This window comes from Sturnus vulgaris, chromosome 11 (assembly GCF_052056855.1).
Source record: "Sturnus vulgaris isolate bStuVul1 chromosome 11, bStuVul1.hap1, whole genome shotgun sequence".
Taxonomy (NCBI): domain Eukaryota; kingdom Metazoa; phylum Chordata; class Aves; order Passeriformes; family Sturnidae; genus Sturnus; species Sturnus vulgaris.
In genome coordinates this window covers 14,547,429-14,570,019 of record NC_142253.1, presented here as the reverse complement: position 1 = coordinate 14,570,019, position 22,591 = coordinate 14,547,429, and the positions used below count along the sequence as shown (strand labels likewise).

Here is a 22,591-nt window from a genome sequence, read left to right as displayed (position 1 = left end):
GAGATCAATCCAGTCTTAAAAACCTGCTATTTGCTGCTTAAATTTAAAAGTGAAAACAAACAAAAACCACAAACCACTGCTTTTCAATGGGTAACTAGCATAAAAAAAAATATTTCTATTTTAAGGCTGACTAGCTTATGCTGATGATGTAACTTCAGGCCAGTCAATCATGGCACAGAAGAAATTTTAGTGAGCTAACACTGCATACAACCTGCACTTAAAAACCCCAAATGATGATGAGCTATCCTCTTCAAAACCCATTAGAACAAGCTGACTCACAGAGCAGAAAAATGACTGTACCAACAGATTTTCTCAATCTATCTTTATAGCATATGTCAGACAGCTTTTCATAAAAAGCTTCAGGGTTGAACTCTGAGTCTATATTCTCTTTGCTACAGTTCACAAAGTTTAAGTATTTGGCAAAGGCAATACTGCCAAGATGTTCCCACACTGATGCTTTAGGGGTGAGGTGGTCCCTCATCATGTCAAGTTGAAGCCAGAGCTGTCAGATGCCATGATCTGCTGCTCACCTCACAGGCTACGTACCACCCCCACGAAAAGCCACCTCCAGTAAGGCCATGGGGGCTCCTGAAGGCAACAGCTCCAAGAACAGAAGTATATCTACATTTAAAAACAGAAACATGACAATATGGCATACTGTCCCATTTCAAACTGCTTGGAGGGCTCCTTAGTGCCCATCATCAAGATATCCCATAGCTACAGCCTTCAGCAGTGAGGTTATGAATTAGTGCCTCTAAACCAGGGACACAGCCAGCCAGCAAATAAACATTGTCACAGTGGGTCACAGCAGTGACTTCCAAAAAGGAGGCTTCCAGCTGACCAAGGTCTTTGACTATTTGGTTCTAGGAAGTGTGCACCCAGCTGAGGAAGAACCAAATTGCCTCAAGACTGAAACATTTTCAAATTTTGTAAAAGCAGACTAAATCAGCTGCTGTTCCCAAGAATGAACAAAAAAACCCTTAGAAACCGACAGCCTTAGAGAGACTCCAGGAACCTTTCTAATGACAATTTATATCATCTGAGCCAGTCACCAGGAATTTAAATTCTAACAGATTTAGAAAAACACTGCAAAAATACAAAATTGTGTCAGTCTCAGTAGCAATGAGCATCACGATTACAGGCAGAGACAGCCATGCTCTCTTCTGACTCACCTGTGGGTAAAGTGCCAGCTGAATCCTGGGGACAGGCACAGAAACAATGGCACTGCTGCAGAGGTTTAATTCATTGCAGTCAGAGTTCAAGTGTGCAATTTATTCGGCACAAACAAACAAATGTCTTTGCCATTAAATATCTTATTACAACATCTGTGTATTAAACACTGGGAGTAGAGCAAGGAGCAGCTGAACATTAAAGGAAGAAGAGATGAGCAGTTTCAGAATACAATACAGCTCTCAGTGACAAAGGGAAAACAGAAGTGATTTATTTATAGCAACCACTTAAAGACAGCACAAGGCAACTACTTGGGGGAAGGGGAAAATTAATCAGCCTTCATTCCAGAGGTCTCTTACTGAGCCTCTTATGAACAGTGTTCTGGCTAAACAGCATCCTGGCCAGCAATTACAGTGCTGATCAGGGGTTGGGGAGCAGGTAGGAGCTAAAAAACACATGTGCATCTGTAGCAAACTGCATGAGACAACTGAAAAAAAATGCCATTTTGCTTCTTAAATAGTGATCCTTAGAAAAAATACCAATACAATAACCATAACCACCCACCTCAGTTTTACACCTCCTAATAAAATGTAGGATTCTTATAATTCAGTCCAGAGGAAATATTTCTTTTCCATTTTCCTCACCTCTCTCCACTGGATGGGAAGAATTGAGTGGTGTGAAGGGGATCGGTTCAGCTCTACCTTTAAGACCTATTCAATTAATTATTGCAGTGTATTTACTCTTTTGAGGGTTTTGTGTTTTGGTGGGGTTTATTTTTTAAGACAAGTATGATGTTGCCAATAATTAATTTTCAAGTATCTAGAAAGACAGCACATGCCTCAAACAACACATACATCCAATGAGTTCAATTCAACACAGACCTTCAATGTATTAAAACTCCCTATTGTGATCAAATTCATTGTCTTAGCTGAAAAAATTCCTTTAAAAACAGAGGAGTAGAAAACCCTCAAAGGGGGCATATGCAGTTCATCTGGACCCCAATTCTACTAATCCAAAGAAAAGAGAAATACCTTTAAAAGCCTATTTTGAGGAGTCATTTTCACCACAGGTAAAATACTTTAAATGTGTTCCCAAAGAGCAACAGTGACATCCAGTGGAAGCACATCAGCGTCAAGGTAAGCTCCACAGGAAGGTCAGATGGAGTACACCAGGCTAGGTAGGAGGGCTCATGAAAAGCTGAGAAATAACCTCAGCTCTCCCTACTGCACACCAAGTATCATAGACTGAGCACAGGCACATTTCTCTGCCTGGAAAGGCATTCCCTCTGCAAGGCAGCACTGAAATTTCTGGAGCAATCACATTCTTCCACATTTACTGTCCAGACCAGCATAGGGTAACAACTCGATTTAGGACACAAATTAGCTTTGTGAAACCATTTATATGACCATTCATCCATGCTCAACTCTTAGGTGAGAATTCAAGTTGCAATAATGCAGGGAATTTGGGAAGGAGAGAGAAAAAGGAGAAAGAAGGTGAAAAGAACATTACTTACCTTTCATTTTTGCTTCAGACAAACGGTACACTGGGTTTGATGCAATTATTTATACAGAACCCTCCTCCCTATTGGTGTTATAAAAAAAAACCACTAAAATTTGGTACCTCTACTATAACAGCCATGTTTCACCATAGACCAATAAATATTAAGAAGAAATAAGAGTTAACAGGGACATCTGAAACCCATTTAAATCCCAAGGCACTCTTGTGCCAAGCCCTAAGTGAAGCACTGGCAGAAGGAGGTGGATGAAGCAGGCTCGTGTATTTTAAATGAAACAGCTTCAGAGCATCCAGCTCTGCTGACCAAAATGCCCGGAAGGACAGAAACAGAGGAAGAGCTACTGGCCCCAGCTAAGGTACTCAAAAATGTACAAAACAGCCTGTCCATACAGAGAAGGCTGCACTTGGACTGAAATCTGGATTTGCTGGCAGAAATACCAGCATGCTATCTCTGCAAGCGACCCCGTCAGAAAATCTCCAGCCAAGAGCAGGACGTCACCAGAAGGGAAAAGCTATTCCCACATTTCAGTGACCTTGCTCTGTGCTTGACTGTCTATTGGTCCAGTTTACTTACCCCTATAGTCTAAGGGTCACTTTTAAATCAGGACAGACACTAGTACCATCAGCTTCAAGGTAACAGAGAAGACAAATGGGAGTTTGGCACATATTACATTTCTAAAAGCATAAATGGTATTCATGTGAAGAGTGAAATGAGTAATAGTAATGCCAGACATTCAAAGTCCAGTGATAGATAAAACTCAGTGACTACCAATTGTTTAAAAAATAAATCTAGTCTGTATTTCTTGAGAAGGAAAAGCGAAGGGTGGACTTCAACATTTGAGATTTATGTTTCCTGCTTTGCTTAGGCATTTTATCTCCCTTAACCAATTTTCCCCTCCCATCAGTCCTAGAGTTTCCTTAGGAAATAGGAAGAGGTCTTCCAGAATTTAGTATGGAATAATTAAGCTTTATTGCATAGGTGATGCTCAGCTGTCTAACACTGCTCCTGGAGAGTAACAACAACAAAAATTTCAAAGGAGCAGTTTCGTGTGGAAAGAAGCCACAATAGGAACAAAAACAAAAATGAAAATGGCTTGTAAGAAAGGTCACCAAGAATTGAACTACTTCTTCCTGGTCCTGATTTTTGGAGAAAAACTCCCAAGAAAAGGCAGCCAAACATTGAAAAAAATTGTTTATTCTCAGCCTTGGGTTGTCCAGCTACAGGTTCTTTTACACTTAAAGCATCAGCCTCCAAGGCAAGACACACAGTGATCTCCTGTATTGGGAACAACAGCTTCCAGCTCATTCTCTTCATCAGAATAATTTGCCTCCTTCCACTGAATTAGGTATATACACACTGTATAACATACAAATCATGTGCATACCTATTTTGTTAATGCATGCCATGTATATGTAAATGCAGACACAGACACACTACAACACATGCACTTGCTCTTACTCTTGCTTGAAGTTTGAATTTTAGCAGAAAAGTTTGAGATCTTTGAAACTTTTAAAGCTTAAGCTAACTTCATCCATCTCCAAGCTGGCACAGAATTGCAGCTTGAAAAAATACTTTAAAATCTTGCCTCCATCTCATTTCTTTGAATTATGACTCAAGCATTAAAACAAGCCACATGCAGCAGCAACCTAAGTGGGAGAATTTACATTAATTAGCCTGAGATGCTGAACTTAAAAGGCAATTTTTATTCTGACCAATAATGACTTGTCAGGACTTGCCTTATTGTTTCAGAGTCTAAGAACAAATCTATTCACTGTAAGATGACAGAAATTAAAAGCTGATCCTCTTATTTCTGGAAGAAATCTTGTCAAACCAGAGCACAAGGGAAAACAGTTGTAGCAGCACAATTGTTCCATCCACTACCAGGCAAAGCTGCTGCATGTTGCTGCAGTCATTCAGGCCCCTTGGAAAGCCAAGCTGAGGGTGCTGCCTTTTCCTCTCTCCCATGTTCTTTACCAAGACACTCGTCCTGTCACTCCATGCCCTTATCCACAGACCCTCTCCAGCTCTTCTTGTAGTTCCCTTTAGGTACCAGAAGGGCCTCTAAGGTCTCCCTGGTGTCTCCTCCAAGATTTTAAATAAACAATCTACCTACCTTCTGCAGGAGGAAGGCAGTTGTGCACCAGACTAAAGCTTCCTGGAGTGGGAATCCTCAGAAAAGTAAGGTGAGAAAAATAATCATTTTGCAAACCACATCTTTGCCATAGGCTGAAGGTTGGATCCCTGCTCTTGGATACAGGATCCCTCCCTTACAATTCTTAAAATTAAATAAACAGAAGGGAGGAGGAGAAGATACAAACAAAAACCCACATTCACATCCCATCACAAAGAGCTGCAGCTCTATGCAATGAAACTGATTCCCAGGAAGGAATTTCACAGCAAGTGAAAAAAAAAAGGTACAAGAGGATTCATAAGTATTAACAAATGCCAAAATTAGATACAGTTACCAATTTGGAAGCCAAAAGGTCAAAAAAGAGGCACATCTGGCCTATGAGTAATTCAGAAGGAATTTGTTTACACAAGGACAAGCTGACAGGATGAACTGCTGCAGTCAGCACGGGACCATGGGCTGAGCACTGGAGGCACCCGAGGTCACCAAACAAACCCAACCAGCAAAGGAGAGAGGTGGAGTCAGCTCTGGACATTCAGTTATGGAATTCACACAACTTTATGATCACATCCTGGTTTCTAGAATTTGCCTCCAATCCTATCCAATAGGATAACCATTTTGGATAATTTACCACTGAAGAAATAAGCACAGTCCAAGGCTGGAGAAAGCTCTAAACCCAGCAGCATCAAAAGAGCCTAAATGTCTGTCTTAGCTGAAAGAAACATTTGAAGAGTCACAGGCTACTTGTTTCAAAGTCCTTTTCTGCTGAAGTCTTGCTCTAATCAAGCTTTCCTTTGTGAAGGTCAGCTATGCCTAGAAATTTGGTATCTCCACAACTGAGTGCCATTTAACTTCGTAAGAGCTAAGGATATTTAAGACATTTGTGCTCCTGAATTTCAGGAGAGCAGAAAGACTTTTTGGCAAGAGAATGCCAGAGGACAGTTCTCACTTCTACCCATGTCTCCCAAATTTCCCTACCAAGGAATTACCTCTCTCTGTCTGAGGTAACTCAGGATGAGCAAGTTTTAAGGTAATTTTTATTAGAAAGTTATATACAGAGGCTGAGGCTAAAGTCTCCTCATAAGCCTCCTCCTTTGCAAATTAACATTTTGCACAGTTACAACACTCCTCCAGAAGGTTTATGTTTAAACCTGAGCAAAAAATCCCTCTATCAATGCATTTCCTATTTTCCATAATATTTCATAGAAAAATTGTCTACCCACTTAGCTTATACTACAATGCTTTTATTCACCATTTTCAGTGTTTAGATAAACAAGCTTAGATAAACACCCAAGCACTTTCTAGCTGTCCATGTGACATCACCCATTCAGCATTTGCTGTGACACTTGACCATACACAGCCTTCCTGGAATTACTAACAACAGCAGCAAATCTATCCCATAATGAAAAAAGCTTTCTTGCACATTCATGGCAGCTGCAACCACACATGCAAAGCTTTCCTTGTACTTGTAAAAAAAAAAAAAAATAAAAAAAAAAAAAAAAATCCATCACCAAACTCCCAAAATAAAACCCATTATCTGTCCTCTCTGGAAAAAATCAAATCATATGTTGAATGCTTTCATAACTTATCAGAACAGTGAACACATCCTCTCATCTGATCCTACACAACTCTTCACCCAGACAGACCCAAATGCTTACACTTACTACCCCAGACAAGCATAAGAGTCTGTATTTTTGAAATCACCTGGGAAATCCAGTCCTCTCATTCTGACTTTCCTTTAGGTCCTCACTACTCAATATTGCAGCATAAAGCATGAATTTATCCTTTAGATTCTGGATCAAAGCAAGCATACTCACAGGATCAAGGCACAGGACTGCAAGACTTCCTTTCTTCCCATCAGCTCCCCACTGCACACATCAGGAGTGCTTGCCCTGAACTTTGGGTTTCAAGGTGATTATGCAACACTTAAAGCAACAATTGTAAGCCTATAATTTAAGAGCAGGCATTTATTGCAGAGATACTACTTCTGATCTAACATTTACAGTCTCACATCTATGCTAACATACTTAGAATTCACTTCTGACAGCTTTAGTGGTTTATCACGCTTTCACATCTATGCTTTCACACCAGCCATGACTGCAATTCTGCCCATGGTGTCCTTCTCTTTCATTTGCATTAATCCTTGCACAGATCAGTTCTACTTTCAAAGCAATCTGCATTTTCCAAGTCTTCTATATTTACAGGAAACACAAGCAGGTGGGCAGAGCAACTTTGAAGTTTATGTCCATTGTTACAAACACATCCAATACCCTGATTCATACTGAACTTAAATCAAGTACCTGAGAAACCAGAATCTTCCAAAGGCTCCAGTCTCCCTCTGCCTAGGGAAGTGAAAATTGGTTTGGAGCAAGTTTGTTTTCAAGCTCACCAACCTTGACAATATTTCATGACTCTTATCCCACAGCTTATTTAGGATTGTTTTTTCTTCCTATTCAACTTGATGACAAACTAGTTTTGATGTCTGTATTCAGTTATTCTTTCCTGCATGTTAGTCAGCCTCTCCCCACGAGGAACCAGATACTGCACTGAGTGGTTTTACACAGCCACTGTGTTCATTAACATCTGTGCTTTCATTATGCTTAACAAAAAAAAAAAAATTACACAGCTACACAGCAGTATAAGCTCTCCTTGGAAAAATATTCTTCTGGACTTAAGGGTGAAAACAGATTCAAGATGTCTCAGGAATAGTGTTCGTGTATTTTAAGGGTACCAAAACTAAATAGTAACTCATATACCTATTTTAAATTTAATTACATCTTGAAATGCCTGCAAAATCTCAGGATTATTCAACAGGCAGAATCCTGGCACACTAACACAGCAGTAAAGAAAGAAGGAGTAGGTTCACTTTTCATTGAAGGAAAAGGTGACCTTGGCATGAAATCAAGATCTGCAGGTGGCAGCTTCAAGTCTGAATTTGACAGAAGATAACTACCTCACCTACCCAAAAACCACTAAAATAAGCAATTCACTATTAAAAAAGCAAGCATTTGGCTCAAAACAAGAAAGAGATTAAAATACAGTGAAATTTAAGTCTCACAGTGAGTTGTAGGAGTGGTGGTACTCTTAAAGAGCCCAGCATGATGTATTTCTGAAAGATACAAGACAAGATTCACTTCGAGGAGACTGACCTGAGTGTATAAGTTACTATGGAGCCAAGATCTTCGTGCTCAGGTTATACTTAAAATAGCAAATTAAGCCATTTTCAGAGATATCAGTTTTCTTTTTAACAGCAAAGAACATTTCAGATCAATTCTAAATTTAATCTTAACCTAGGGTATTCAAAATAAGTTCTCAGAGGACATAATTTACTCTTCCCCTCCTAACTTTAGCAATTTTAACCACCTTAATCCAAGAACATAGTACTAGCTATATTTTGCAGCTCCCATGCTGCATGCCCAAGCCAAAGCTTGCATTTGGGTGTCAGTTCAAGAAAACTCCTTTGAAGTAATTTAGGACCTTAAACCAAAGCATGATTCTGCTGCATGATTGAGCATGGATTCACTTCTCCCTCTGCAAATACACAGCACCTGGTCCAACCCAACACATTACACCTCAGAATACCAAATGCCCTCAGAGCATCACTAGAGCAAACCCTTGTCACCACCAGCACGTGACACAGATTTGCCCTGTCAGTGGCACACAGACAGCTGGTCCCAGCAGCATCTCATCTGCTGGATGTTTGGCCAGGTAAATCCTTTTCCACAGGGGAACACTTGTGCTGGAGGGACAGATGTTCAGCGTGATTAGACATTGTTCAAGGGATTTGTTCAGCAGCTCCCTTCAATGGATATCTTAAGAGGTTTTATAATGAAAAACTACGTTTTAGAAGAGCTCAGGCATTTTCTTCCTTCCTTTAAATTACTACTGCATAATATGCTCTGGCAGTAACAGCAACACAGGAGAGGGCAAATTTGCCATAATTTCCCATTAGCTGATACCTTGTCTACAATTTTTAAGCCATTCATGGGCATGTTACAAATCAAAAGCGTTATTTTTCTCCCAGAGAGGATGGTTCTATGCTGTATTTCAGCTCAGTATTACACTATGCCATATTTTAAATTAAAGCAGATAGAGTTCAAAGCTAGACCAGTTCAATAGGCTAATAAACAAAGAGGTCACTGGACTGATAGTTTCATAGCCTGCATAACTTAAGAGTTAGAACATAGAAGGGGGAGAAAAGGAAGAAGTCAGATTTAGCCAAAACCAGCCAAAGATCAATAAACACTTTCACCTCCTTCCTTATATGACTGCTTCCTCCCATGCTCTCCCACTAACCAAGCTCAGGTTTTGTTTGCTTTCTTTACACAGCACTCCACAGAGTAAGGCATCAGGCTTAGAGCTGCAAACTCAGATCTTGTCCATCCCAAAATATCATGATTATTCCAGTATCTCCAGCAATTGACTGAAGCCATACTAAATAAAAACAGCACTGTGTTTGAGAGATAACCTTAGTAGCCCAGTAAAGATCTAAACTGATATGGTCAAAGACACTGCCACAGAGCAATAGATGTTGGCTAGAAGCCTGCCCTTCAGCTGGGGCAATGCCACCTTATGCACAGAACCCTGGTTCACAGAAAGCCTTTCAGCTTACAGCTCATGCTGAACAAGATTAACCAAAAACCAGCCATGGTAATAACATACAGCAGAATCCTATAAGTATACCCAAATGTATGAAAAATATCCAGAGATTGACAAGACAAAATAAAGACGTTGAAATGAATCATCACCATGTGCCAAAATGACAAGCTTGTACGGGCAGCAGCTTTAAAGGGTCACTTTTGTAACAGCCAACATCTGATGCACTGATCCAAGTTCCACTTAGATCAGTGCATCACTGAATTACTCAGTTGCTGGATTTATCCTCAGGTACAGTCAGAACTCAGAGGTCTCAGCACATGGTTCAGGGAACAGATATGAACTCATGTCTCCAGGTATTTAGGAAACAAGCTCCAGTACAATATGTCACCTACTTGTCATGTGTGACACCTACACACAGCAATTTTTTTGTGTCTTTGCTGACTGTCAGTGAAAAGATATCGTGAATTCTATTTTCAGGACTAAAGGATTCATATCAGTTAGCAAAGCCAACTTCAGTTGTTGCTTACATCTGCTTTTTTTTTGTGAACTATCATTCATGTCATAATAAACCACACATTCCTAAACAAGGGCTGTTACTAAAAAACACATCTATACATGCACTAAGTTTATCTTCCTTTTAAGATCCATGATATACAATTGCCCTATGAAGTAAGTACAGTTAAACAAAAGCAATACAAGGTTAGTTAAAAAACAGGCGTCTTGCAGCTCAAATAAACAGCAAGGAAAGATGATTCTACAGTTCAACCACCTGAGTCACACACTCTAAGACTGCACAAAGTGTACTGAGAAGAACTCTCCACAATTACTGGTCGCTGACCTACCCCAGTGCCATGGGTCCCATCCACACTGCTGCCATATTTTTGGGGTTTCACTACTTCACCATAATCAGCATCAAAGTTAGTCTTCCACACCATCACCTGCAGAAGAAAGTTTAGTCCATTAAAATTTTCCATCTAAGTTTGCTTATAGGTCATTTTTTTTCAACCCTTCAGAGAAGAATCACCAAATCCACAAAAAGTTTCCCTACAAGAGCTTTGCCATTGATTAAATTAAGGATGTTGTTTGTAAATATGCTACTAAATACAGACAGTTTAACTGAGTTCTAAATGGATAAGTGACCTCTTTCTACATTCTTTGGGTCAAGAACATCATTAAACTAGAATGACCGAGAGAACTTCAAAGCAACATGAAGAATACACCATTAAAATCACAAATATTTTAAAATACCATGCTAAGAATTATGGTATTTATCAGCCACATCCCAAACAACTAGTCACTCATCATGAGACTCATTCAGAGGAAAAGGTGAGTTTGTACTAAGACCAGCATTAGAGATCTTAAGCTAGTTTGTCAGCTGGACACCAAACTTAAATCCCACTTATAGGCTTCTGCTTTCCATAAAACAGTATTGATTTCAGAAAAGAGGCTTCTAACACATAAATCACTTCAACATATCAAGAGGAAATCCATGGAGTAAACCCCTCAGCACTGACTCTACAAGTCTAAAAAGATTAAGAGCAATCAATCAATGATTTCAGAGGTCTGAAAGACACCCAAGAATCCAGACAGCTCATCTGATTATCAGAAGGAGCATTTATTCTTCATTTACAAATTTGCATCACTGCTTTGCATGAAATAAAAGCATTTTTCTTTCACTGTTGCACAGTTAACCAACACGGCCATCCCACTGTGCAACAAAAAAAAAAAAAAAAAAAGTGCATTGCCACCTGGTCCAACCTGGGGATTAAGAGTAATACAACACAGCTCTTTGAAGACTGATGATCCTTACTCACACCACTACTTTGGGTTGAAGTCTGTCTATGTCTTCAGCAGGGCAACTCACACTGTGCTAAAATCAGGACATATTTGCAGCACAGGCTCAAGCAACGGGCCTGTTTGCAGTTTGGCAATTGAGTATGGGCTTCTTGGAAGGCTATATGTCCTACTTTACCACCAAAACAATTTCATTTGATCTCCAGAGATGTTGTTAATAGAAGAGCAAGTCACTTTAGCATGGTCCAGACATACTGGATAAAGGACATACTTTTGTTTTCCCCCTTGACAATGGAGAACAAAAAGCAACAGCTTTTAAAGAAATGTGAATCTGGATTATAACTCAGAAATTAACCAGGTACCTGTTCATCAGAACCTCCAGAAGCAAATAAGTCTCCATCTCTTGAAAATGCTACACAGGTAGCTGGTCCCTGCAAACACATTTAAAAGACAGGTTTAAAAAAAGATAAGAGTATATTAAGTGTTACAACATTCCATTCACTGCAGTTTTACAAGGTATTTATCATTTGACATCAGCAATCTAAAGGCAAAATTTGAAAAGCTCCTACCTGTCAGATAAATGGGCCATAATTAAGATGCTAAGCTTGCTGGCACTTACCATTTCCCCACTTTTCAATATCCATAGCAAAGACAGGAACAAACAAATTTTTACAGCAAATTTTTTACAGGCTTTTTCTTGTTCCCCTCAAATATTCCCTCGTCATTTTGGAATTAGAAATTTCTAAAACTCCTGGTCACTTATTAGCAGTGTTAAAACTATGAGGTTTTTGTATAGTAGGCTGGCTTCAACTGCTTTTCTCTTAGTAGTCTGATAAGAGAGATGCCAGAGTTAATGCATCCAAGATCACTTCTGCACAGCACCTGCATTTTGAAGAAGCCTCATGCTTAAAACAGTCAGTTCTGAGAGACTTTAAATGCTTCTGAGTGCTACAGCACACCTTTCACACCTATTTCAATGTGTTTTCCACCTTCCAGCAAGCACATGAGAAGGCTGAGGCAGGAGCTCTGCAGTTAAACAGAGCCGAGGAACTGCTACATGTATTCGAGCCCAGGCACAACAGACAAACTGTTCTGCTCAGAGTAAACAGCTGAGAACCCAGATCGTGGAGTTTTATGTCAGCTGTTGAACACATTCCTGTGCAGACTGTTCACAGCATGGGCTGAGGTCAGAATGAGAACTTCCAGAAGCTGCTTATGGAGCTGACAGGCTAGGGAGGGTTGGGAGGAAACACCAAAAACAAACATCAAAAACACAATCAGAAAAGCCACAACTACTACCAAAAAACTCCACCACATGATCATACACCTCCTGGCAGAAGCAGTTACCCTCTTTCAAGTAAGATTATGTATCTCAGAAGGCAATTAAGAAGCTTCTCCTCACTCTGCATCAAGTTGGAAGGAGACACAATTCTGAGTCCACATCTTCCCAATGGACATCACATGGTAATCTCACACCCTTTCTTTACCTTCTTTGCAAAAGTGAATTCAACATAATAAATCCTGAAGATAGACAAATAACCAAAGATTGCATGTGAGATAAGCACCCAGCTCTCACTGCAACCCATCTCCCACAGTCCTGTGGGCTTCCAAACCATGTTGGCACAAGGTTATGACAGCAAAACCAGAGCCTTGCTGTGCTCAATCTCAGTGTGAAGAGTTTTAGCTTCCTTAAAACTTAAGGTGTTTCCATATTATCATTTAATACAAAGTGATCTCAAAATGTTTTGAGGCCTTCCCATAGCAACACCTCAGTAGACAGGATTTGCCAGGAATGATCCAGCAGCAGCAATTCCAAACCGCACGCGCAGTCGTTGCTGTGACTAAGCTCACTCACCTGACACAGCAATAACTGGGCTAGATATTTCAGACCAAAGACACTGCCATCAATCAGCTGAGACAAACTGTGCCTCTGCCTTTATTGCCACCCACCTACCCCAGTGTTCAGCTCTCTAATCACATGTCAGGAATGGAAGCTCTAAAAAAATGCAAAAGTAAAAGACAAGCGGTAAGAAAGGGTAGAAACATCCCCAGAGCAGAAAACTGCGGTGGTGAATATTGGTGAATTTACTTCTGTATGGAGAGCATAGAGAAGCTGGTCTTGGAGTATAATAAACCAGTCAGAGTTGGGAGGGCAGAAGAATATTTAAGACTAAGTGCTCAGGAACAAGCACAAGCAAGGAACACTGGAAAGGAGCAGTGTTTCCTAAAAATATTTTTATCAGTCTAAATATTTCAGTGTATTTAGACAAAATCTAGTACAACACAAATCACATCAAAACAGGCAGTGAACTGACTCCAAAGTCATGGCATTCTGAAGGGAAAAAAGTTCAACGGAACATATTCTTCCCAAAATAGAAAATTACATCAAAGACTGAATGTGCCTTTATAAATTGAAAGAAAGGGAACAAACAAGTCTATAGACGCAACATCCTCTACAGATTGGCTGACATAAATTAAGTGAAAAGTATTCCTGCTACATACACTTCCAGAACTCTTCCAAGATACAACAGGTTTGCTATAGCAACATACAAATAAAGTTTGCCAAATACACTTGCAATTTAATATCAACACACCAAGCAAAAATAAAAAGCTACACTTGCCAGTTATTAGACAGAGCCTAACTTCTCTTTGTCCCAGCAAGCACAGCAGAAATCTAACAAATTTCTGACGAAGTCCTGGGTAACAGACATGAGATTGGAGAATGAAGACTCCAAATCTTTTTTTCCCCCTCTTTTAACTAAATGCTTGCATTAAAAGTATCAAAAAGTAGCAGTTGCATATTCTTCTACAGAAGTTGTAGAGAGAATTTTAAGCTTATTTCCCACATAAGCAGAACTTGTGGGATGCAGCAACCTTCTTCTACAGGATCACTCAGCTCTTCTTTCTGTAGCAGGATCAAATGGCCCTCTATTAGCATTTCCTGGAGGTTCAGAATTTCCAGTTTGCACCCCCATTGCTCAAGGTGCTCCATACAAGCTGCTAGCACCAATCCCCAAACCCCTGCAGCTTCTTCCCTCAGACTGGACAGCAAGCTGCAGGAAGAAGGGGCTAGGCAACGACATACATCAAGTCAGTGGTAAGGAACATTTTTATTTAATCCTCAGTGGGTCAACGCCAGGACTGTCAAGCTTTTGTGCATGTCCAGTAGAGTTTGACATGATAACAGCAGCTTTGGTGATACTGGGAGAGCTGCAGAAATTTTGAAGTAAAGTACAGAAGAATGCAACAGGTCATCCAATGAAATTGTTGAGTGAGAAGGACGTGGCCATTAATCAACATTCAACTCATCTCCTCTAGTGAAAGAGTACCAGGCAAGGTAGAGGCAAGTCCCAGAGAGTCTTGAAAAGGACAAATAGCTCAGACACTGGATGGAGAAAAGCAGCCATAAAGAAAAAGGAAGCCATAGAGAAGAAATGGTAACAGCAAAAAAACCTCATTGTTTGCCACAGCATTCCCAGTGAACAAGATCCAGGCAAGGTCAGATAGGCATGGCATGGCACTGAAATACCAGTGCCAGCCCATTTCTAGCTGCATTCATAGGTGACAAAGGTGAGGCCCAGTATGTTACATAACTCATGTGCAGAGATAGAGATTACACCTTCTCCCTATTTTCCCACTTCCTACAAGGGAGGTTAGTGCCCTCAAGGCCTTTATTGCCCTAGCATTTCACAGGATGATGAGCTTACATAAAACATTACGTTTGGCCTTCAAAATAGATGGTCAGACTATTCTGAATGACTTGAATGCATTAATCACCAAGAGATAGGATCTGAAGCCAGGACACAGATTACACCACCAAGCGACTGGCAGGATGCTAATAGCATCACTAACAACTGACACAGGGGTGACATAAGACAACAGGAATAGCATCCCAGAGCTTTCAAGGGTAGAGCTAAAAATAGATGTCTCTGAAAGAAATACTTAAGAGAAAGGCCAAGTGTTTAGTTTGGAGAAATATGAGAAATTTAAGACTGGAGCCCAGAGTCACACCGGCACACAGGCAGCAGATGAATGTGTACCATCCATAAATAATGAGTGGACAATCACAGAGAAATCCCTCTTGAACACCCTTTTCTTCTCCCAGAGCTGCTAGGCACAGAAGGCATGTCACTTCAACAACAACAGAGCCAACACCAACAGGCAAGTCAAGAGAGGCCAGACTTCCAGGCTTCAGCTAGGAACAGAGCTAACATTTTGGCTTCAGCATAACAGAAGAAACAAGAGCCAGGTTGGAGAGGGTCCAGGAATAAACCAGAGAAGAGTAGTTTAATGATGCACTGTCTGCACTATGAAAGCAGAGGCGGTGTGGAAGGAAGCTGGAAAGAAAAGTGGGGTCAAGGATGCCAGTAGTTTTTTACTTTTTTTGTTTCAGTCCTGCGAAAAACCAATGCATAGTACAGAAAAGCCAGGTAAGAGAATAAGGAAAGTGCTAAGAGCTGGAATAAGGCACATCTAGAGGATGCAAATAGCTGATTTAAAGGAGAGCTTCCTCTTCCACTGCCACAAAAGGAGATGTAGAAGTGGGAGCCAGTACATTCAGTCAAACTCTCCAGGAACAGACTAACTAGTGCAGAGAGAAACAGGACACATGAGAGGAGACGAGGCTGAAAAGCAAATCCAGCAGCAACCAGCACACTGGGATCCCAGCCCTGGCATCATTAGTTCTAGGCATAAAAGAACTAAGAACAAACAGAGCAGTCATTGCTACTGTTGACAGTGCTTTCAGCTGCCTCATGCATGTGAGAAGAGGGCAAGTCACATAGGAAAGGGAGAATGGAAGAGAACCAAGGAAAAAAGCACAGGGAACAGAGGTGGCAATGATAACAGGGATGTTTCCAGGTGGAATACCTCTGACAAAATGTCAGTACCTCTGAGTGGGCTTTGAAAAATTCCTGAGCAAGACTGTCACGTTTGCACCTTCCTTCCCCAAGGAGTAAGGGCTACAACTAACATAGGGAAAATTTACACAGCATCTTACAGCTGAATCTTCAGCAGCTTTAACTCCTGAAAGCTTCAGTCTATAAAAACACAAGGCAAGGACAGAGAACTCATACTTCCTTTCAAGACTCAGAAATGCTAGCCTAAAGCCAATTGTTTGTTTGTAAGACACAATTCTTTCTTTTTTGTTTGAGTCCTGTGTAGTCCTGAGCTGTCCCCACACTCTTCAAAGAGGACCAGGCCTACAGAGATGTTTAATGCCACCTAGGCAGAGCTGGCAGCTGACAGTAAAGGAGCACATTTGTTTCCTGTGCACTTGCTCAGGAGACCTTACTCATTAGTCAGTGAGCAAAGGAGGGAGCATTGATGTTGCCCAGGTAGGTAGAATGTAGCTGCTTCATAGCTCAAGTCAAGGTTTTTTGAAGAATTGTAACTTTGCATTTTCTGTCTTCCTATTTATGAACATAACCATGAGATGTTTTCTAAATATTTACTGAGAACTTCCATTCCACTGAGGAAGTCAGTCTGGAAATGCTCTAATTAAACCACTCCAAAGGGCAGACAAGTACCATGTACATACCTGCTCTCCTCTAGCAACTCTCTGGGGGCAGCTTAGGGGCCTCAAAACATTCTGTTCTTCAACAATGATTCAGTACTAGAGGTGGATTTACATACCAAGCCAGTGTCTCATCTGTATGGAATTAGATAAGAACACTTCACAGCTTGAAGCACTCCAGAACCAAAATATGCAGCACAATACAGAGTGATACTTTGCAGCTGCAAGATGTCAGCTCCAAGCTGCAAACTTCTGTCTCTAATGGTCCTTCTGCTACAAGGAGCCAGCTACATTTCAATTAAAGACAGCAATGTAAACTTGGCCAACCTCCCCATGTAAACTACAGCTAATCAGCTGCTAACAAATTCCTGGCACTCCAGCAGTTGCGTCAAAGTATGTCTAAATGACCTTAAGGTTTTTTCTTCAAGTGTTCACTTGCATGCAGCCTTCCCAGAACAATGTAACAGCAGCCAGCTGTCCAAGTAGGAACAAAGTGTCAACCAGAATGTTCAACCTCAAGAAGTCACAACTCGAGAACATCTTCAGAACAAGCTGTCCATCTGGTGACTAACCTGTAGCACTCACCTAAAAAGGCAAATCAACTTAATGACCAAAATAGTCCACACCATTTTGTTTTTAGCCACTTGGGGATACTGGCACAAATCACAGTGATAACAGAGGAGACAAAATAGTCCCTCTTTATTAACTTGGATTTATCTATGAGCAGAACTAGCTGAAGAAGCAGCCAGCTCAGGAATCCACCCCAGTGGATCCACCTCTGGTGACAAGCACAGCCTGTAGCCTCTGACAGTGGCTTACTGAGCTGAGAATGAAGCACAAGTTGACATAAGCTTTTAGTGGAAAAGCAAGGTATCTGTTTAATCAGGTAGTAAAAGAACCAACCCACAGGAACACAGCACATGCCAGACAGGGAATGCCAGGCAGGGCTATGCCACGACGGGGTCCACAGATATGTCAGTGCAATACTCTTAAGGACAACCAGAAATTTACACCAGCCACTTCCAATACCTGCACTCTTTTCCAAACTGAAGGAGCTGTAAATGCCACAACAGCAGCTGCTCTTCAGCTGTGCCAAAGGCAAAGCTTTCCCAATGCCAGTTAGATGCCCAGGAGGGAGAGGCAGACACATTGTTACTGATCTGAAGTAACAGGGAGGAAGAACAGGGAGCTTTAATTCTACTTTTGAATAGATGATCTGTTGAAGCCTCAAGTTAAGTACAACATTAGCCTAAAGGGACTTTCTATTGCTCATTCTGAAGACCTCCATCACCATAATCAGTTTTGGACTCTCATTCAATGCTAAGTTCTTTTTTTATGCTACTGCAGTCGGTGAGGCACATCTAGCAGCTTGAATGGGAGAAAAAATGGAAAGCAGGTTCAGCTTCCTGCTGAACCATAACCAGGCACATCCCTTCCTGAGGGATGGGGAATTCTTACCCTTTCCCAGGGTAAGAATCCTTTTCCTTTTCCAGGAAGCTGCTTCCCTAGAACTCAGATTAACACAACAAATATGAAAATAAGATTAAGGCAACAGAAGTCTTGCAGCCCCTATCTGATAGGAGTATCCGTTTAGTCCAGTCTTCCAGTTTTATACAGCCAAGGCTGACATGTTAGGATAATCAGCATTTGTTATTTCCTTCCCATTCTTTTAACAGTTGAACCCTTTGATCAGTTTTAATCAAAGCTCTACTTCATGAAAGATTTAAGCATAAGGTTTTCCTATTTTTTCCATTAACATGAAAAAAAGAAGCAAATGTAATTAATATATAGCAAAAGAGAAGCTACAGAAGAAACTTGACCTTTTAGACATCAAACAAGGCAGTCACTAAACAAAGCCACAAGACAGAATTATCAGTTTTACAGCTTACACAGATACCATTATTGCCCACAACAATCCCCATCGTCTCCAAAAAGCTTCAGGCTGTGGTTTTCCCCTGACAGTTTCATGCTTTAAAACTCAGCCCCCATTTTAAAAGAGACACAAGCGGGTTAAGAATTTCTGTTCTCTTTGTCCCTTTGGAAAGGGAACCCTTAAGGCAGTCTTGATTTTTCCACACCCCACTCTGCATGGACAATGAAATTAGTCTATTTATTTTCATTTAAGATTTAGAAAGAGCTCCAAGCATTCATAAAATTAACCTTACAAGCAACACATGCAGCAGCATAATACTAATAGGCCAATCAGTTAAACTTAACCAACCAGCACCATTTATCACCTCGTATGATTCGGTCCATTAACAAGATGTTCCCAAATCAAATCCCAAAATAGATTTCCTCTATATTACTGCTACTGTTCTTGGATTTCCTGCCAGGTGAACAGCATTTATCTTCAAAACACCTATGTCAGGGGCCAAGTGTTATTTGCAGGTCTCTAGAGAGGGAGGGAGAGCTGCAATAGAGAGTGGCTGACAGGGTCAGTCAGAGTCTAGGGTGATGCTCTGAGTTCCTTCTGCCTTAGACTGGAATCCTCAATACTGGAGCTCACTTTTAGTCTTGCTTTCTCATTCTCTCCATTCCTGCCCTTACCTCCTTCCCTTCAAAACAGTGATGATCTCAAAGATTATTAGCATTATAATCACGATTTTACACAAGGAACTTTTCAAACAATTTTTGGTCATGAAGAACCAAAGTCTCAAGCACGGATTTGCTCATTTTATTATGAGTTTGTCCATTACTGTAAAAAAGCCTTTGCCTCACCTGGTGACCATGTAGAGTATAGAGAAGTCTTCCTTCCAGTAAGTCCAGAATCTTAAGAGTTGAATCACTGGAAGCAGTAACCAGATAGTTTCCAGAGGGATGAAAGGAAAGACTGTTGACCACAGAGCTGTGCACTAAGGATGGAAAAAAAAAGTAATAATAGCAATAATAGTCACCAAAACCAGTTTACATAAGCCCAAGGCAAAAGAATAAAATAAAGCACAAGCACATTCCAATTTTCTGTTATAAAATTTAACAGGAAAATTATCATGGGGGAAACATTCCACAAAAGCTCTTCAAAGCACTGGAGAACAATAACAGTAAGTCAATTCTTGTAAAAATAGGCACTACTTTACTGAAAGGAAAAAGGAAGTTTTGCCAATTATTCTGGGAGATTTAATGCCACAAAAACTTACAGTAGAGCCCCAAAATGTACTGTATGTGCAAGTGAACTACAGGATTCTGTAAGAGTGCTGGACATTGATGTACTTTACCATCATGGAGCTGCTGGTCTCATTCTCAAGTCACTCTGGATTAAAATCTGTATGTTAGGACACTGAGAAGATTGAAATTACAAAGAAGACACTCAGAGCTGACACTGCACAGCTTCTTTTGGTTTACTATCCGACTCTAGCCAAGACTGGGGTTAAGAGAAACTAGGAAATAAGAGCAACTTGAAAGTGGTCCAATATAAGCATTATTTCCTCAGACATCCTATTTGCCTCACCAAATATTTGAAACAAATACAAATAGACAAACTATCAAGAGTGTGAACTTGCAATAAAGCCATTTTCCCTCATGAAGATGAAGCCCTAGATTTATTTTGAAAAAAGCTAAAGAAAATGTTCTAGGAAAAAAGTCCAACTTCACTGAAGTTCAGTGTAACATTAAACATTTAATATATGACTTTTTTCCCTCCCCAAACTTTTATAAAACAGGCTATTGAACATATTTATTTATGAGAACACGCAGTACTTCACATATGCCCAGCTTCCTGAGCGTGTGTGACATTACAGAATATTAATATGCCTGAGGAGGGATTTAACCATCCAGTTATTCTTAATTATATTATATGCCCTCCAAATGTTCTGGTATCTCAAATCTACTACTTCTGATACATCACACCCAACTAAATTTATGTTCTGTTGAGAGTCTGCTGTGCATTTTGAATCCACACTGCATGTTAAGAAACTCCTTAAAATACTATTTCAAATACATTAGAACCCAATATTATTTTTGCATATTTGGATTTGAAGCAGATAGCTGAAATAACCTAGCTCAATTTTAAAACAGAATGTCTCTACTTTTGAAATTCTCAGGAACACTAAATACCTCAGCAAAGTTCTGAAAACAACTCCTCTTCACCCAGACTGCTACAAAACATGGAAGAAAACCTTAACACAGGTGACTTCTCAGCTGTTATTCTCGTTGGTGAATACTGTCTCTAGCTCACAGCTAGATCCTCCTCTATCCCCAACCCTGACTCATGCTATGTATTAAAGGAGAAAAAGGACTGTGTGGAGTTTTTTCTTATGAAAGAGTGATAAATATCTTCCTCCCTTGAAAAATCTTTTTCTGAGTGATTCGTAATATTCCTCACCCCCTTAGTGTCTATATTCAGATAAATGTAAATGTATCTTCTCAACTAAGGAAAGTCCTGAAAGGAATCACATCAGAAATAGACAAGGTTAGTAATGTATCACATCTTCCAAGTTCCAGACAGCAAATAAAGTATTTCCAGCATCACAAAAAAAACCTTTCCATAATGGAAAATAAAGTCACACAGACTGCAGCTGCATAAGCAGTTGCAGCGTCTGTGCCCAAGGACTTCTGGGCTCTTGTAAACTCAGAGAAAAGTTCATCTCTACTGTCAAAGAAGGTCATACCTCCCACAAACCCACTCATAACACCTCTCCAAAAAAAGTAGCAACACATCCTGCCACCTCACTTGATTTCTTGCTGTAAACTGAAATCCAGTGCAGCACAAGGTGGTATTTCCCATTGACTTGTTGCTACAAGTCCACCCTTCTGCCAGCCAAGCCCTAGCAAAATAAGGGCCTCTTAATGGACTTATATTGGGGGTAACATCTAAAATTGAGTCCTCTCAGCCTGCACAAAACTGTCCCAAGCCCCACAACACTTCTTTTAATGCAACCCTTAGTAACCACCAAGGAGAAGACAAATTAGGATGAACTTCACACAGCCACAGTTTCTACTGAACGGATAACTACCATCAGTCCCATCCAAACTGGATAAAAGTACCAATTATTTTTAAATAAACAGGAATAAAAAACAGTTTAGAGCTGTTTCCACAGACTTGCTACAAAGGTGTCCCATGCACAGCTTTGGACAGGGAAAAAATGTCAGGCAATAAACATTGGCCACTTCTGTAGGGGCTGTACAAAATCTGCTGTACAAAAGGGTCAGTGCCAAGCAGAGCACCGAATAAAGCATCTGTGTGTTCTCCTGTACAGTAAACGTGACCAGAGCATACTTTGCTTGGCTCAAAGGAAAACACACCATACAAAAGGTTTTGCAGCTTGCTCTCTACTTCCAACTTTCATTTACAAATGTCACAGTTGGAACAAGTGCTGGCAACAAGAGCAACACTGCTAAAAGACTAATCGGTGCTGGAAACCAGCCCAACCTTAAGATGCAAGAGCCCGAGGCAGGGCTACTCGTCTATTAACTCCTCCATGAAACTCCATGCTTAAAATGGATTCCCTGGAAATCGGGAAGCATCAGCACATTCTGAAGGCACAGATGCCATCTAGTGGGACAGGACTGGCAGCCTCACAGGGGAGCCACAAAACTAAACTAGATTTAGCCAAAAGGAGGTGTGTATAAACCCTCAGAAGGGCAGGACTTATTAACACATATGTTACAAACACATCAAATGTTTGTAACAAACACACAAGTTTGTGGCTGCAGGCGCATGAAGTGGCTGCAAAAAGCCACCATGCCAATTTAAGGTTTCTTCAGCTATTATCACTATTTTTAGTTCAAAGTTTAATTCACAGGATTTACACAGTAGCTGTTAAAAATAACACTCACCCCAGGAAAATGACCTCTTCAATAGCAAGGGTGTCACACTAAAATGCCATTCAGTAAGGGTGGGATACCAGGGAAATATGTTACTCCATGACAAAAA

General features: G+C 40.5%; 1 protein-coding gene across 3 annotated transcripts in view; it reads right to left on the bottom strand.

The window, feature by feature from the left end:
• POC1A (POC1 centriolar protein A) overlaps positions 1 to 22,591 on the bottom strand; it is a 42,415-nt gene that overhangs the window by 12,636 nt on the left and 7,188 nt on the right. For all 3 annotated transcript variants that reach the window (XM_014869640.2, XM_014869641.2, XM_088171566.1), the window contains exons 7-9: positions 19,441 to 19,574; positions 11,570 to 11,638; positions 10,256 to 10,351 (exon numbers count right to left, since the gene is read on the bottom strand). In XM_014869640.2, the coding sequence (XP_014725126.1) occupies positions 10,256 to 10,351; positions 11,570 to 11,638; positions 19,441 to 19,574 (299 nt within the window). The remainder of the gene's footprint in view (positions 1 to 10,255; positions 10,352 to 11,569; positions 11,639 to 19,440; positions 19,575 to 22,591) is intronic.